This window comes from Ischnura elegans, chromosome 9, assembly GCF_921293095.1.
Source record: "Ischnura elegans chromosome 9, ioIscEleg1.1, whole genome shotgun sequence".
Taxonomy (NCBI): Eukaryota; Metazoa; Arthropoda; class Insecta; order Odonata; family Coenagrionidae; genus Ischnura; species Ischnura elegans.
Window position 1 is genome coordinate 782228 of NC_060254.1, and position 16588 is coordinate 798815.

The window sequence follows — 16588 nt, forward strand, 5'->3', positions numbered from 1 at the left end:
TGCATGAAACCCAGGGTTTTTATTGTTTTTATGAAATTATTTCCTAATCCGAGAAAGAGCATTTAGGAGTCATTAAATGACAGCACCTGCCATAAAAGAAGCCCAGATAGCTGTAGAAAGAGGCTAAATAGTTCAGGCCCGAGAAATATACACGGAATATTTTTCCCCAGAATGAAATACGAAAGCCTGAGCTCTAGTCAGGCTCAGATCCCTGGCAGAAAATATACAACCCCAGGAATAATCGGGGTTGGGCTTCAAAGTGCAGCAGACTCACAACTATTTGGCTGCCGTTTATCCGTGTTGCGGCTTATCTGTCCATGAATTTTATACTTTACGATGTTTACAGCGATCTTTAAATAAAAATTAATCGTATGCAAAAGCATATTTGCATTTTAATGTAAGGCTACAATGGGATTGTTGTTTCAATTAGAATCCCAAATCTTCGTAAAAGGGAATTATTTTATTTATAGACAAGGAACATTTTAAATTTACTTGGACGTCTGCTCTAGCATGCAGACTTCAATCATCGGCAGGAAAACACTCTTGATTCATTTTAGAAGATTCTTCAATGGACCATTGGTAAATTAAGATGTGTGTTGTCTATAATTGAATATTTCATATCGCAAATGTGCCATTATCACCGTGGCCTCTCAATCATTTGACAACGGCCCAAAGGGACTGGAGATTCCATCGCACGGATTTTTTTTACGCCATGACTATTCAAACTCAAACTGGAGAGGAATGGAATAATAGAAGTGAAGGCAGCAAGGGGAGTGGAAGTAGAGATAGCCAGGAACTCGCCTGTGTAAACAAATTGCAAACAGTACATGTTTCGTACAATCACTACTGATTCACTGATCGCGTGGGATCAATGGGATGATCGCGTGCCCAATACCTTCATGGAAGCTCCATGTTCATGTTATATAAACATCATGGTGCGTGATTGCATTCAATGATCACAGAACTGCGTCCTGCGGCATTTGCATAACAGGCAACTTGCGCGAGACATGACTATGTAGCGTGGTGCCTGTCAGTGTAGTTTCCGATGTCGCATAGCGGTTTTGAAGCATTCATGCAAACCAATTTTCTGAATCCGTGACATGGCAGACAGGGCCATGGGCCGTATTCAGAAACCAGATAATACATGGAGCAATAGGAAAACGAGTAAAATCTGGCCATCACTGCTAAAAAGATCGCGGTAGGGAAAAGAAAGCTCTAAATTATTCCAGAAAGCGATCTAAAACAACAGACAATCTGCATAGTTAATATTTGACAGTTTGATTTGCCTTAATTCTGAAAATTATTAGAAATTACATTGAAATTTTGGATTATCAGTGTTTTCCGACTATTCGTGCTGGCTCTCCCCATCATTAGCCTGGATAATCGGGAGTATGCTGTGTTAAAGGTACCATTTAATGAAGACATGGCACATATACAGTGCTGGGCCTACAAGCTCAACTTAGTGGCCAGCATATATGGTCTATGCAACTTCACAAGCTCAACAAGTGTCGCACTATGAAAAATTTTGCTCTTCAAGAAACCATCGATACCTGTCAAAACAAGGGAACTACTACCCTATTGGAGAAAAATGTGCCAACTTGTTCCCTAGCCCAGAACTAACGAGGTGAACAAGCTAAGGAGGTCAGTGGAACACATTAAATAATATTGTGAGGATTATAGAATTTTGGTCAACTTTGGATGAAGGGATTAGTTTTATGCCATAAATTTGCATGCATAGCTTTATTCAAAGATTACTTTTACCGCCTTTACCACAAAATAGTTCTATTAACCAACTTTATATACTGAATTTTGGTCCATTTTTATACAGCTAAGTGCACCTTTTATTCACTATTATACAGGAGCCCTACTCATATGACTATAACATCAGCATGTATAAATCCTTTGTTGGATTATTTAAGATCAGTATCTACAAAAGCTTTCATCATGTGTCATGACAAAACAAACCCTCAATATCTGCAAACCAAGTATATCATCACTATAATAGCTGAGAATATTATAAATTAAGCATTCAAATAGTTCTCCAACCAACTAGCAATGAAATTGGTAAAGATTTATTCAAGGTTGATTGATTTAAATCACTTCAATTTAAATCAACTAATTTTTTTAAATAAAAATCTAGTGATTTAAATCGTGATTTAAATCATAATGTGATCTATACGTTTGATTTTTAAAGAGTCAAGAAAAGGAAGCTGTACGTGTATAATTTTGATTTTTGTCTTAATTCATACAATGATTTGACAAATATCAGCACAATGGTGGCTGTTAAATATAAATGATACTGTAGGAATGCATGTACATGAAAATTTTTAAAAATCTTACATTTCAGTTTTTTAATAGAAAATACAATTAGCGCAAAGAAAATCATCAGTAAAATTGACAGATAATAAATTGAGCCACATTTAATTCTTAGAAAAATTCCATGACCTGCGTCAATTTTTAATGAGAGTGAGTGTAAGTGAGTAGTCGGTCAGTCAGCCCAAAGTAAAAGTGGGATCAAGGAAAAAATTGTTTTTTCTTCTAATTACAAGGGGAAGGCAGTGCACTATGTCACATAAATGAAGGCACGATAAAGGAAGAAGACAACATTCGACAATTAGATTAAACAAAAATTTTACAACGAAGTTGCATATTTTACAGCATGAAGAGCAAATATAAGTTGTCATGCACTATAATGATTTAGCCAATTACAGACAAAGTGAGTGATATAGGATATTAATAAATACCTCATGTCACTCACTAATCATGGTTAACAAGTGTTTTTATGTTGAGAAGTTCGTACATACAAAAAGAAAACCATGTACTTATCATATAGTATTCCTATCAACACTGTGCAATGAGGACACCTACATTGGATGGCTATCATTGAAATGCTTCTATAAGACAACTTACGTTGCAGCTTTATTGTGTCCTAATTTATTCTGCAATTTTGAATGAACTAAGTTAAAAGTGGAAAAGACTTTCCTCTCCAGCTGATGATGCTGGGAAAATGAAAAGCTGTTCAATTATTCTTACGATAGAATTTCCTTGGTGCTTATCTGGTTTAGAGTATGTTGCCTCTTATTGTTTCTGCAAATGATCATTCTCCAATATGCTGCCCAATAAATTAGTTTATCAAATAACTGAATTTTTGGTGAATGGAGAATCATAAAGATACTGTTACATTTTGTATTTTTGGGTATTGGAGGGGTGAAGACTTCATATTGCATCACATAGCTAGTTGGGGCCAGAGATCACCTTACTTCGTCTCCCTCTTGATTTCTTAACTGCTGAGATCACATTACCTATACATTGTACTGCTTGAGCATTGCCATTTCAACCCATACTACTGGTTCATGGCTCACAGTCGAAGGCTTTGGTTAGAATACTAGTGTATCCATTGAAAAAAAATTGTTTTCTGTTTTAACTTCTAAGCGTTGGCACCGTACAAAGTTGCAATTACAGAATTTTTCTTAACTTCATATGCTTTAGAACCGCGTAATATGTATAGCACATTTGAAACTTCCAATGACAATTTTGTACTATGCTGGCCTAATTTGTAATTTGATACCATTTGCATTTCCATAGTTCTCTCCCCTGATTGACTAAATGTTGTATCAAGTTTAGAGTCTGTTGCCTCTTATTGTTTCAGCAAACGTTCATTCTCCATTATACTGCCCAAATAGTTCTTTTTGTAATTAACTGAATCTTTGATGGATGGAGAATCATAAAAATCTCATTTAAATCAAAAATATCCGATTTAAATCAATAAAATCCTATTCAAATCAATAAAATCCGATTCAAATCAAAAAAATCAACAAAAATGATTTTTTTGAAAAAAAATCATGATTTTTATCAACCCTGGATTTATAATATGAAGAAACTTTTAATGGCAGAATTTTAGCAAGAGGATGATCATTTCACATTTTTTCAGCAGGTTCAAATCAAATTATCACATCAAAGAGGTTGAGACTATTTAGCCATTAAAAAATCTACACTTACAGGTGAAGACCTTTAAATGCAGGTTGAATAAAATGGGATCACATACCGGGGGAAAACCTTGTTAAACAACTACAATGGATTTTGTTTGCATGAGATGATTGGGTGAACATTGATATGTTCTCATTAATTTAAACGATTCTCAAAATATCTTCTTGAAGGCCTACGAAATGCTCTCCCAGAAAAATCCACCACAGGTAACCAGCATTATTTAAAATGGACATAATATAAATAACATATTATTATGTAGAACTGATACAAGGTGGATTCCTCTCCCAGCTTCGAACAACTATGGCCACTGAACTTAGAGCAAAAAAACACAGCCATTGAAGAATGTACCATTACTTAAATACATATGTTCATAACTCACATCCACCTACTCCATGTCTCATAACAGGTATGTAAACCAAGGTAATGAAATCCAGGTGGAAGCAAAGATTTTGACCAACGGGACATAGCCATAGGACATAACCGTTCTAGGATAAATATTGTACTTGAAGAAACAATAATTCCTGGATATGGCCATGACCACAGGTTTAACGAAAGGCAATTTAAGTATTGACAAAAATAAGAACGAAATGCAAACTAACACTCACTTAAGAACTTCCATTCAGACACAGAAACAGAGAACTAAATTCTTTTAAGAACACTCATTCACTTACAATCTATATACATAAAATATTACATTATATTAAACAAATATTTGTAACATAAATGAAAATAAAGGAAATAGAATGATATTGCCACAAAACTCACATTTTTTACCAGCGTCACAATCTCTCTTATGCAATCAATGCAAGTACTGGGCCTTCCAGAAATCTGAACCACTCTATCTGTACTTTGTGGGCAGCAGTTGGTATAAATTTTGATGCGGGCTCCTGTTTTCTGTAAGTCAAAAAAAATGAAATTAGAATGCCTTTATTTTAATCCCATGCTGATGAGAACTGAAAATTTAAACAGTAAAAGTGACATTGAAAAGAAACTTAATTACAACAAGGCACAGATGGCCTTCCATTAACAATTATCAAGCAAAGAATTGCCCTACAGTGTGGAGATCTCTACATACTCGAACAAACCGCACTTAATAACAACGGCAATGAGAACTGAGAAGATCAGGAACATTAATCATTAAAAATAACCCAGAAGGAATGTGTGATGCATTACCTTAATAAAAAAACATTATACACATATATATACGCGACGTGCTCACCCTGAAATGACACAAGCGATGCAATGAGACACCAGCTTCACGTTTATCATGAATGCTCCGCTTTGAAGTATCTCAGAAATATTAGGTAAGAACTGAGACAATATTCCACGCCAAGACTGGCGAAAGAATTTGACAGGACGCATGTTAACCGTAGGGAAACCTGCTGCACGATAATCAGAAATGTTTCCCTTGCGCGGGAACATAATACACACAGTACGTGCGAACTCTTGACAGGCAAGAGGGCAACAGGGCCACGGCACGCGGACATACTGCGACCGTCCAGTCGTCGGCTCCCCCTCCCCGCCCGTATTGATTCGCCCATCCACAACACACCCCACTCCGACAGCTGCGTCATCGACGTTAGCCACTCTCGCCGCCAGAGGCGCCTTCGGCGGCACCCAGCTGACGGTCGGCCGTCTCGCTCCGCGGCACGCCGCTGCCACCTGGCACGGAAGTGAACGGCCGTTGCGCCAAGGCAGCGTCCTCTCAACCGTCAACGAGCAAGTGCTCCCGCGGCAAATCCAAAAAGGCGAGAGTAAAAAGAACGGGTAGAGCGGCCACATTCGTTATGGGTTGCTACGATAAATATAGCAGAGTTTACACGATCTTAGATAACTAATTTATAGATTATTCACGTAATCGTAGCGCAAATCACAGCCATCATATTATTAGAAGAATAAATTCTCAGATGATGCGAAAAATATCCCGCTAGAGCCGTCAGAAGGTATCAGGAGTGGAAGATGAAGGACGTAAGAATTCAGAGCGGTGAGATTTAAGTTGGCCCTCCTTCCTAGGACAATCAAAGATTGTAAGTCACGCAATTCATAGCTTTACTAGCTAGGACGAGTGATTGCAGGTTCCTTCGCGGCAAATCCCGTTTTATTCTAGCCTATCATGGATCAACTAATTTTAATTACAAACCGTCAATTAATTCGTGCTTTACACTTAGATGTATTTACTTTAGGTAGCCTTTGGTGACGCATGCTAGCGAGCTTGCGTCACCTGCACAAGCGGACGTACTATTGTTTTACTATTATTTTCCACGATTACATACCATGAAGTGCGCATGTGCTGTACTGCATGTTGTAAGTTACCGATTGGTCACAATACGAAACACATTTATGGTGTACGCCGAATTAATGCACGACTAAGTAGGGTTGTCACAACACCCCGAATTCTAATTCCCCAACTTTTCTCAGAAAAAGATTTTCATTTGCCCGACTTATTCCTACCCTCCTTTTGATCATTACATAGAATTTTCACTTGGCTCGGATTATCACGGCCTTATCTACCATAGTTTTAAGGAAAATTCGGAGTAGCTTTTATGGCGGTTAAATTTATAAGAGAGATAAAGCGGAAGAATTTGCTTCTAAAATTTGTAGGAATGCAAACTTATGAAATACCTGGCGATAGAGAATAAAAAATGCCATGCAAAGCTTAGAACCTTAAGAAACGAAGGCTAAAATGGTTCGGCATTGAATAAATTTATTCACACGTTTCCGATGAAAGATGCAAGTCAAAACCAGCCGACAGTAAGTCCATTCTTTTGATCCTCGCATCAAGATATATATTTTTTCTGACGCCATATACGAGATTCCCAGACTCCTCCCTTGATTCCCGACCTGTCCCAACCTCATAGGTAGACTTCTGCATTTACAAATCTGAAGCCGCCAACGAAGGTTCGCTCACCTCCCGAAGCTCCTTGATCTTGAACCCGGACTTGCCAATAATGCAGCCGGCCTGACTTTGGTGCACGAGCAGCCGGATGTCCACTTCATCGTCCTCCGGAGATCCAGATCGGCTCGGAATCTGTGCAAAAGCAAGCGAAGTGAAGGAAGATTAAGTAAAGGAAGACAGAGTCATTTAAGAATTAATACATTAAACACTACGGCTTAAGATATTGCTCAAAATTAGTGTATACGAGCAGGCTCGTAGACACATGGTTCGAGAATTTGCCTCCCATTACAGAAAGTTTGAATTTGAGAGGATGAATAAGAGAAGACAAAAATTTATTCAATAAGCAATTAAGGATTACGATTCATTAGAATTCAGACAGGCACAATTAACGCACGAAAAGTGGGGCATACTCACATCTTCCAAACAAGGTATGACCTCTGTGACCACTTGTAGGGCAGTATCCAAATCGGAACAGATCGTCAGAATGCTGAAAGAAAGGAGAAGTCGAGCAATCCAAATACGAAAAGGAAAAAGGCATTATAGGATAACAGAGGTTTAAGAAAAAAATTGGAAGGAGGGGAAAGATGTTAAATCGAGGCAATGCCGAAGTAATTTACTGTTGGAAGACTCCCGCAGTTTAAAAATTGAAGCCGATATCGATACGGCGAGAACCGAAGTTCATTTCCGTGAAGGAATAAGAATATGGATTCTCACGGTGGGTTTAAGAAGCCACGCCATTATCAATTGAACATAGGTAATCGTAAGTTTAAAACCAGCAGGCACATCTATAATTGCAGGAATGTTTCTCGGATTTCAATGGCAATTTCGGAGGAAACCAACACATCTAAGTCCGCCATGAATTCAGGGTATAATGCAGCACGAAAGGTGAATGTCCGCTCAGAGTAGAGTATTGCCATGACCTCGGAAATAGTTTAAATTTCAAGTGGTCGAAGATTCTTTGCCGCACTGATAACTACGATGATCAAATCGTTAAATAAGCAATACACATAAGTGGGGAGGACTAAACCAACAGTGGCATAGCCTTCCAATTAGACAATGCAAGTAGGAATATTATTACGCATAAGATACGAAGAGTGCAAACGAACCAACCAAAGCCCACCTCATCGGTGCTCTGTAGTATTAAAACAAAACTTCACTCTATATCCTACCCCAAAGACGACGGCGGAATTAGCCCTCAAAACGATGGTATCCAAAGAAATTAACCCTTGGTGCGTCACCCGAGAAATCTTCCTCCAAACCGGGAAAAAACTTCGACAAACCGATGAATGGTTCCAGAATTATCGGCAAGCACACTCTGAAAGTGACCAATAATCGCGGCAAGCCTCGGTGAAAGATATTTGCGGAATAACTGTGGACTGGCCATCGGCGTACCTTTACGAGGTCACACGCAAATGCATAAATACTTAAATACATAAATACGAAACTTCCACAAAAGAAAATTCATATTCATATTACCGGGAATCAAACCCGAGTATCCCGAATTAGTTCCATGTTCTTCCACTTTAACTGCTGAGTCATCATCATCCACAGCGGCGTTAAGTTGGCTTTGGAGGACAAGATGGTTAATTCTGCCAGAACAGCAGCCACAAGACAGCATATTTGTGTACATAGCGCCCTAGTCTCAAAGCTTAAGCCGTAACTTCGAACTTACTATGCCTAAGGTGAACGCCCTAGCGTCCCAACATCAGGCTTTATCCTCGGGGCAGTGGCGCCTTACACACACACATGCTGCTCTGTGGCAATGTACGCCTGGCAGCATAAACCATCCTGTCCAATCAACCTAACTCAGGAAGGGAAGAAGATAACTTGGCCTTGCAAATGGTGGGACATCTGACGAAAATTCTGGAGACCCAGGTTAAATCCCGTAGAAGGCAAATTATTTTTCCCTCTGTACAATATTCGCGCTCGGAGCAATTTCATCCGAAGTGAAGATGACATACACCACGGCATGAGCAACAGTACCACCCATGGCATTAATGGGTAAAGGGGGGTTGGGGGTTTTGGGGGTGGGGTTGAGGAGTGGAACTTCCTAGTGGGCACATGATGGATATAAAACGGAGAGCACTGAATGCCACCCAGAGAGAAAAGAGAGCTTGGTCAAATCCTCGGCATGTAATCCTGAGAGAGCGCGGGGGAGAACCCAACGTTCTTTCGTTCGTACCCGCTTCGGATGGGGGGTGGTTTAAAGGGGGAGAATTTTGGGGGGTAGACGGGGTGCCAGGGGGGGCTGTTGTGCCTTAAAGGGATCTGCCGTTGTGAGTGCTGCTGCTCTCTGCTGGAGGACAAAATAATGAGAAAACGATACTCCATCTCTGCAATTGACACCGGGTTACACACAAAAGACAGGGGTAAACAAAACACCCCCAATTTGGAGTGCAAAGGCACAAGTCTGAAATGGCAATTTATAAGATAAAATTTTTAAGTTAACAGCTGTGCAAATAATAAAAAAATAAAAACAACATGATTATGCAACTCAGGCAAACTCAAGTAATTAATGAGGGCCGTGTATTGCATAATGGGATGAATTTATGTATTAGGTAATTTAAGACCCCAATTGAGTTAACCATCAATCAAATTAAAACAAAATAAAACCAAAAATAAGTGTACCCAACAGCTAGAATAAGATTTTTTTAAACAAAAAAGACATCCCTTGTGATCATGTAGGTAACTTTTTTTAACATAATCCATTGAACAACACACAGTAAGGTACGTAGATAAGTAGAAGAGGAGGAAAAAATTACCGTTCTGGGCCTGGGCAATCGGGGACTGTAATTGAGGCTTTGTACTGGTGGATGTGGTTGGTCGGACGGTCGGTGGTGGTGGTCGATCGTAATTGGAGGGCAGTGGAGTCAGTCACACAGACAGGACCGACGGTGGAGCGACCAAGCGGGGCGCGGGGCGGGCCAGCGGTCGCGCGCAATCATCCAACGGTCGGGTGCAGAGGGAGGAGCGGGAAGAGGGTGCGGGAACAAGAGGAGGAACCCGGTCGGAGGAGAGGGGACCAACACATTAGGGCGGGCCACGCATTCGCCGTACAGGACCACACAGGAGGGGCGGGCACACGCGCGTCGTATAGGAGGATATGAAATAGTGGGGGCAAAACATGTTAAAAACAAAACCTTCACTCTCAAAGAGCCGATATAAAAAATATATATTCACTCGTGTATGATTGTGCTCATTACGGCAATTAATGAAGCGATTGATTTTAGTGCCATGACCAAGATTCATCTTAACATGGATTTGTGACTGGCAAGATGGTGAAAAATAAAAAATGCTACATCACTATGTAAATGGAATTGAAAAAGTGATTGGTTTAAAAGGTCGCCGCACAAACATTGTAATATCAATATATAGAGGAGTACAGGGATTAATATAAAATATGAATTCTGTTACTTTAATCTGAGCAAGAGTAAAACCAGAAATTAAATATTACTATATAGGTTCAAATGGATAAAACACGAGGTCGAACACGAAATAATTTGAGCATACCTCAGTTCTTAGCTTAGTAATGTTGTGACCACCCTTTCCAATCACGGAACCAGCAACCTGTAATTGAAATCGAAAACGTTGTACAAGCAGAGTAATGATAGACAGAGGTCAATTCAGAGAAGCGTTTATTTGGCAACAAACCTTGCTGGGAATCAGTATCCTGACGTCTACGTCATCCCCGCTGCGGGACCGTTTCAGTGGGGACCCCATGTCGCCGTCAGCCTCTCGCTTCATGCCTGAAAGCCAATAAAACGCAACATAAGCTATACATATAACCTGATAGTGCACTTGCATTACACATCTAGTTACTTATATGATCACTAATAATTAACGTTTCTCAAAATCAAAAGATGAAATATAACGACAAAGGCTTTTACCAAGTCTTGAATGTACCGGCTCCCACAATTTATTGCGTTTTATCCAAGGTATTATCAACAATAATCAACCACAAAATTAAATTCAGTGTGGTGGGAATAGAGTCAAACAAAAAACCACACAACGCCAATGTATTACGACTTGTGTATTGTTTATAGTTGTTGGCAAGTGACACATTGTCGCCGTAATCACTATAAGCGATTACTCGTGCAAGAGATCGATTTAGCGGGGCTAGACTAATTTTAAGGAGGTGGTGATTTTATGTTACCAAATCAGGCGTCCATCGTGACAGAGCTTGGCCCTATAGTGCACTCTATGGCTCAAACTTTACGCAGATACACATTCTATCTACACTGAAATACTTACACAAAGTCGGCATCTGAATGCGAAACGAAAGATTATTTTTTGACGGAAAATGAAATTGAAGGGCGTTCACATAGATACAAAAATACGTTCATAGAACAGCAATGCCATTATCTCCGAAAAACTTCCGACAGACAGTACACCAACACGTTGCTAAATAAATACACTGAAACTGGGTAAATTCCACACAAATTGACGAAGTTTCAATCTTTCAGCCACTATGCCATGAATTTGAGGTTCCATAAAGTTAAATCGCAAACCATTGAAGATAGGTATGCATCACCGGGTTCAATGACTCAGAAATACGCGATTCGACAGAATAGGGATGTGGGAAATAATTAGCTTAAGTACATGAACTCTCCGCCATCGGGATTGGATCTCAAACGTCTTGCACTTCTTCTTATCGTAGGCCCACACGTATTTACAAGTGCTGGTACCTCGGACAAGATGCCAAAAGGGAAACAAACAAATGCGAACGGCAGTCGATGAAGAATCACGACAAATATACATGACATGTCATTTCCCCTCCAAGTTTCGGTGTGCCTCATTCGCAATCATAAGTATTTTACACTCGCAAACGAATTTAAATGTTCATTTTCCACAATTTTAAATATAAGGATAAAAGCCTTTTAACCGAGTATTAATTTAAATTTTTAATTCATTACTGGAATAAGGGCACATGAATCTAATAAACTGTAAAGAGTTCCGCTAACTTCTCAGGTGAAGAGAGAGGCAATGTATCGAAAATAAGAGCAGACGAGAAATCACCTTCCTTCGAGTCAACTGGAAACCGGTAGAAAGCAGTAATAGACCCGTGTTCACCATTTGCATTACCATTTTCGGAAAATTTAAGTAAACCGGGATTAGCCGCGGTGATAACTTTACGGAGTCACCCGCAATGCACAAATCGGGCGAAAATTCCCGAGAAAAAATCATTTTCTTGGTCTAGGTGAATGATTACATTTTCGGTTTGGATAGAGATTTTAAAATAATAAGAGACCCGTATTTTCGGTTTTCTCTATCATCCGTGATCAACTTATCGAGATATTCGAGACGAAAATCACTATCGCAAGCACTTTCGCGGATGAGTTAATGGCGTCACAAACTCATGCAGAGCGAGTCAACCGCTCCTCAGCCGCTCTTTGGCCTTGAATGTCCCCGCGTGGTTCGTTATTGTATCGTGCTCACAACCTTCGGTTTGAAGTTCATCACCAAGAGGGCGTCATGGACGAGAGCCAGGTCTGTCAGGAAGTCTTTGTTGTGGTCATTTCGGGCGCATTTTACTAATTTTCCCAAAACATCCGCAGTGCGACAATGGTTGTAATGCTATTTATTTATTCTTACTATTAATTATTTATAATCGGCAGATGGAGCATTTAAAATTTATGAATTTGGTACATCACACCATCAGGAGTTAAAACTAGGGTTCATTGCATTAATTACATATTTTCTGAGGAATTCGGATCGTCCTGCCACTCAGCGATGCGGAGGGCTGACTTTTCTGAATACATTTCTATTTACGGTGGGTGACAACACGCATGAGAGGCCGACTATAGAATCTATAACATGTATATCCTCCATTGTAATATTCGTGGCCATATTGGTACATTGAACCTTCGAAACTATCCTCGGCTCATCCACTGGATTGTCCGTTTCACTCCTCCACCCGTTTCGATTGCAATGCTGCGGCACCTGATATTTCTGGTTTATTTCTATTCCTACTGGTTATCCTCTAGTTTTGATCCTTGAAGACGATACGAAACGTTTAAGGCTCGTATTACACACACTAGGTTACATTTGGAATGGTACGTACTATTTTCTTTACCGGTGGTATCCATGCGTGAGCCAGTGCGTACGGAATACGCTCCATACCAAAAACACGACTCCAATCACCGTACACCCCCACACCACGAATTGGTTCCATATGATTTCTTAAAGGCCCCAAAATCGGGCCCAGAAGAGCCAATCATGACAAATATAAGATCCATTGAAAATTTTCCTGGCACTTGATGCACATTGTAGAGTAACATCCCAAAAAACTGTTACACAATAAACACGTGTCACGTGTGTTACAATGAATGGCGAGCATATAGTTGTCTGTCAAATGGAAAATAATAGAAACGGAAACAAAAATACTACAAGGTCAGTAACCCGCTCGTGGCCAATAAAATGCTTATGTTAACCGCTTGCGTGTAACGAGGTTAACTCGCTTTCGACGTCCAAAGAAAACCTATCAAAAAGGTACCGTGCCGAATAGTGTGTGTGTGTGTGTGTGTGTGTGTGTGAAACGCGCCTAGAGCCGCTAGCTGGGGCACTGAGACCGATTGGTGAGGCTGACTAATGAAATCCGCCAGGTAAGCAATAACATTAATGGAAGCTTCAACCTGGGAAATGTGTGGAGACTAGTTACGAGGCGAATCAGAGAAGAAGGAATATTCGGAAGGAAACGTGAACAGGAAACTTTCGGAGTCGCACATTCGTTTTTGCGAGTGTTTCCACGATTAGAAATGAAGGCTCTCATGGATTCCGGATTCCCATCGCGTTGAGTCATGGCTCATGACGACAGTTTCGCTCTCAATCCCGCCAGAATTTTCCGGTATGAAGGAGTTTGATGCAAAATAGGTACTTCCCAAAATATCTATTAAGATTTGAGCCAATCATAGCAAACCTGGCAATAACAACGACCGCTACAATAACCACTTCGGCGTATATTCACAGGCATATATTGCGTCAATCTCCACTCCCGACCTGGACATGCTGGCGGAATAGGGTGGTTTCCTATTATTTTTTTTATTGCCTATATCAAAAGATTATTACACCTGGAGAACGTATTTCACGCATTTTAGATTTTTAAATGACGATATCTATTTTTCGCGATTAAATGAAGAGTGAAAATTTTCAAGCGCGCGAAAACGCGACGCGTAAGTATGTATGCCGGGTAATCTCTCCGTGAGACATTTCTGGTTCCCGCTGCCCCCTGTGAGGTGACCTTGAGGCGAGGCTTAGCGCTGATACGATGCAGGCTGCTAGCGGGCAGCTGAGTACCCTGCTGGCTGGTAGCGCTTGTCTTAAATAAGGATTATTAATACCTTATCAATGAAGAAAACTTTCCGACCTTGGCCAGTTTTAATAAGTGATTATTAAGACATGTTTCCCTGAGCTCTGCGCCTCATGCATGCATTGGTAACCTCAGACGATGTATAACTCCTATCCTCTCGTATAGAAACTAGGTCCCTGTGACGTCACGTGGAGTGGCATCGCATGGGCGCCAATCTGGCCCTTTTCAAATGAGGATAAAAATGGACCATTGCCATTCGTCTAAACCGCTATTTCTAAAACGAAATAATTTGTATATTTTGAATACACTAATGGTGGGTAACGAATCGCAATCAATGCTTTTCGTTTTCTTTGATGAAGGAAACTACCCTACTGCCGTGACATCATACACGAAAAAAAACTGTGAAATTCGGAATATGAGAACATCCCTGAAGGCTCTTCTCGGTATACCGCGCGGGTAAGATTATATGAGGGCGCCGACGTTTCGGGTGGCTACAACCGTGAGAAATGGTAGTGAGTCGGTACCCGAAACGTCGGCGCTCTCATATGATCTTACCCGCGCGGTATCCCGAAAAGTTTTAAATGTTGTTCGCCGGGAAAGTGTTAAATCTTACATCCCTGAAAGCGATTGGCGAGTCGGCCACCTAGGTTATCAAGAAATGGAGAACCCGATGAAGAGTCCACCCTCGCTCGCATTGAAGCGGCCATGGTTCCACACACACCACGTGGTCGTGTGGGCGCCCAGACGGCGCCACTGCTGGCCGCACCCGCCCTGCGTATTGATCGCCGCGACGGTGGCGCAACACGACGGAAGGGGGACGAAGCTCTCGCGAAGCGCACGCCCCTGCACTGCAGCCATACACGCGATTACTCCACACTCTTACTGTATACGCAGACACGGGCACGCGGGGTACCCATCCACGGCGTCACTCCAGATGGGCAGTGCTTTGAGCTAGGCCGTAACAAAAAGCCACACGTTCCAACGCAGCCAAGCGCCCTTGCACTAGAACTAATCGTGAATTGTCACATTGTAAAGCACAAATCTTGCATGAAAATTTGAAAGATGTAACATTTCGTAAATCAAGATACATAATTCATACTTTTATGAAATAATCAGAATAATTTTCCAAGGCAAAGAGAAAAAGGAAAGTAGTACGGAGATAATGATGGTTGAAAATTGTGTTTTTCTTTGGATATACACTGACCTTCTTCTCATCAATGATTTAAACTTTAAAATTTTTTTTGATAAAATTACACATAAAAGAATCCAACATCGAATTCATTGATGTGACCCAACCAAAATAGTGATTTCTAATGTTCTATTCCCCTCATTGCCATCTGGCTTCACAGCTGTTCGTAAATGATTTAATGTTACCATGCCCTACATTCGACAGAACTCTGAAGCGATGGTCGGACAACCGAACGAGGTGTGAAGTCAGCTGTAGATGCCTAGAGGCAAAAAGGAGCCATTGGCGGCGGACACCCTTTCAATAAATCTGTAAGTATAACTCGAAGTCTACTGGCATAGCAGCGCGCCTTATGACTGAAAAGTTAGAAAAAAAAAAATATCTTTCGAAAGAAATGTTTCCAGCACTCCTCCTCAATAAAAAAAATCAATGAAATATTGGCGAATGGCTGATCCGTCGTAAGTACGAGAAAAAGCTATTAGTATCTAAATCCTATTCATACGTAGATAAATCCACATTTTTCGCTTGAGATATATCCAGAGCAAACGATTCCTACCGCGTTCTAAGCTGAACTGCTAATAGATGGAATAAATATTTATCATACCCTTAATCTACTAGTACCATCTTGCAATGGTTGGCCACGCTTGCGAGTGAAGCGTGATAGTTAACTGCAACAACAGTATACTTCGACGTGCAAACCAAATGTGAGGGTTCTTGTCGATGAAGGAACTGGGAACTCGTGCCTTCGCAACATCACAATTATACGTTTACAAAAACCCTTGGAATGATTCCCCGAAATAATCTGTGAGAGCGTTGCCCTTATAACAGTGGCCACCGCGTAAATAGTCAATCGCCCTTTGGAGAACTGATGGCGCTAGTATAGTGATCATAATTCTACAGTATTCCGATAGTTCAAATTCACCAGTTGCCATCCGCACCGCCGGTCGGACGCGGCAATGCCCTTCGCGACCCGAGGGCAAATTACCAGCGGCCATCGAGGGCAACAGAATGGTCGCCGAGTCCCGCTGCGAGGGTCCGACACTTACTTCGGCGCTGCTCTGTTAATCGCTAAAGCATGGTATTTTATCGCTGTGGAAGCTCAAAAGGGGACTCGTTACCACAGAAGACAAATGTGCCACAAACGCGTCAATACCCTTGCTAAGCGGCACAATATAAACGAAAGCAACGTATTTTACCGCTACTTCGGCAGCAA

General features: G+C 40.9%; 1 protein-coding gene across 5 annotated transcripts in view; it reads right to left on the minus strand.

Moving 5' to 3' along the window:
- The window catches only part of LOC124165624 (heterogeneous nuclear ribonucleoprotein K), a 113675-nt gene that overhangs the window by 80408 nt on the left and 16679 nt on the right, over nucleotides 1-16588 (minus strand). For 4 of the 5 annotated variants that reach the window (XM_046543097.1, XM_046543096.1, XM_046543095.1 and 1 more), the window contains 6 exons: nucleotides 10535-10629; nucleotides 10394-10450; nucleotides 9646-9689; nucleotides 7298-7370; nucleotides 6896-7015; nucleotides 4753-4881 (listed from right to left, as the gene is read on the minus strand). In XM_046543097.1, coding sequence (XP_046399053.1) covers nucleotides 4753-4881; nucleotides 6896-7015; nucleotides 7298-7370; nucleotides 9646-9689; nucleotides 10394-10450; nucleotides 10535-10627 — 516 coding nt within the window. In that variant the 5' untranslated portion in view covers nucleotides 10628-10629. Of the gene's footprint in view, nucleotides 1-4752; nucleotides 4882-6895; nucleotides 7016-7297; nucleotides 7371-9645; nucleotides 9690-10393; nucleotides 10451-10534; nucleotides 10630-10770; nucleotides 10861-16588 lie in introns of those variants that run through there. The other variant, XM_046543099.1, reaches the window with a different exon arrangement.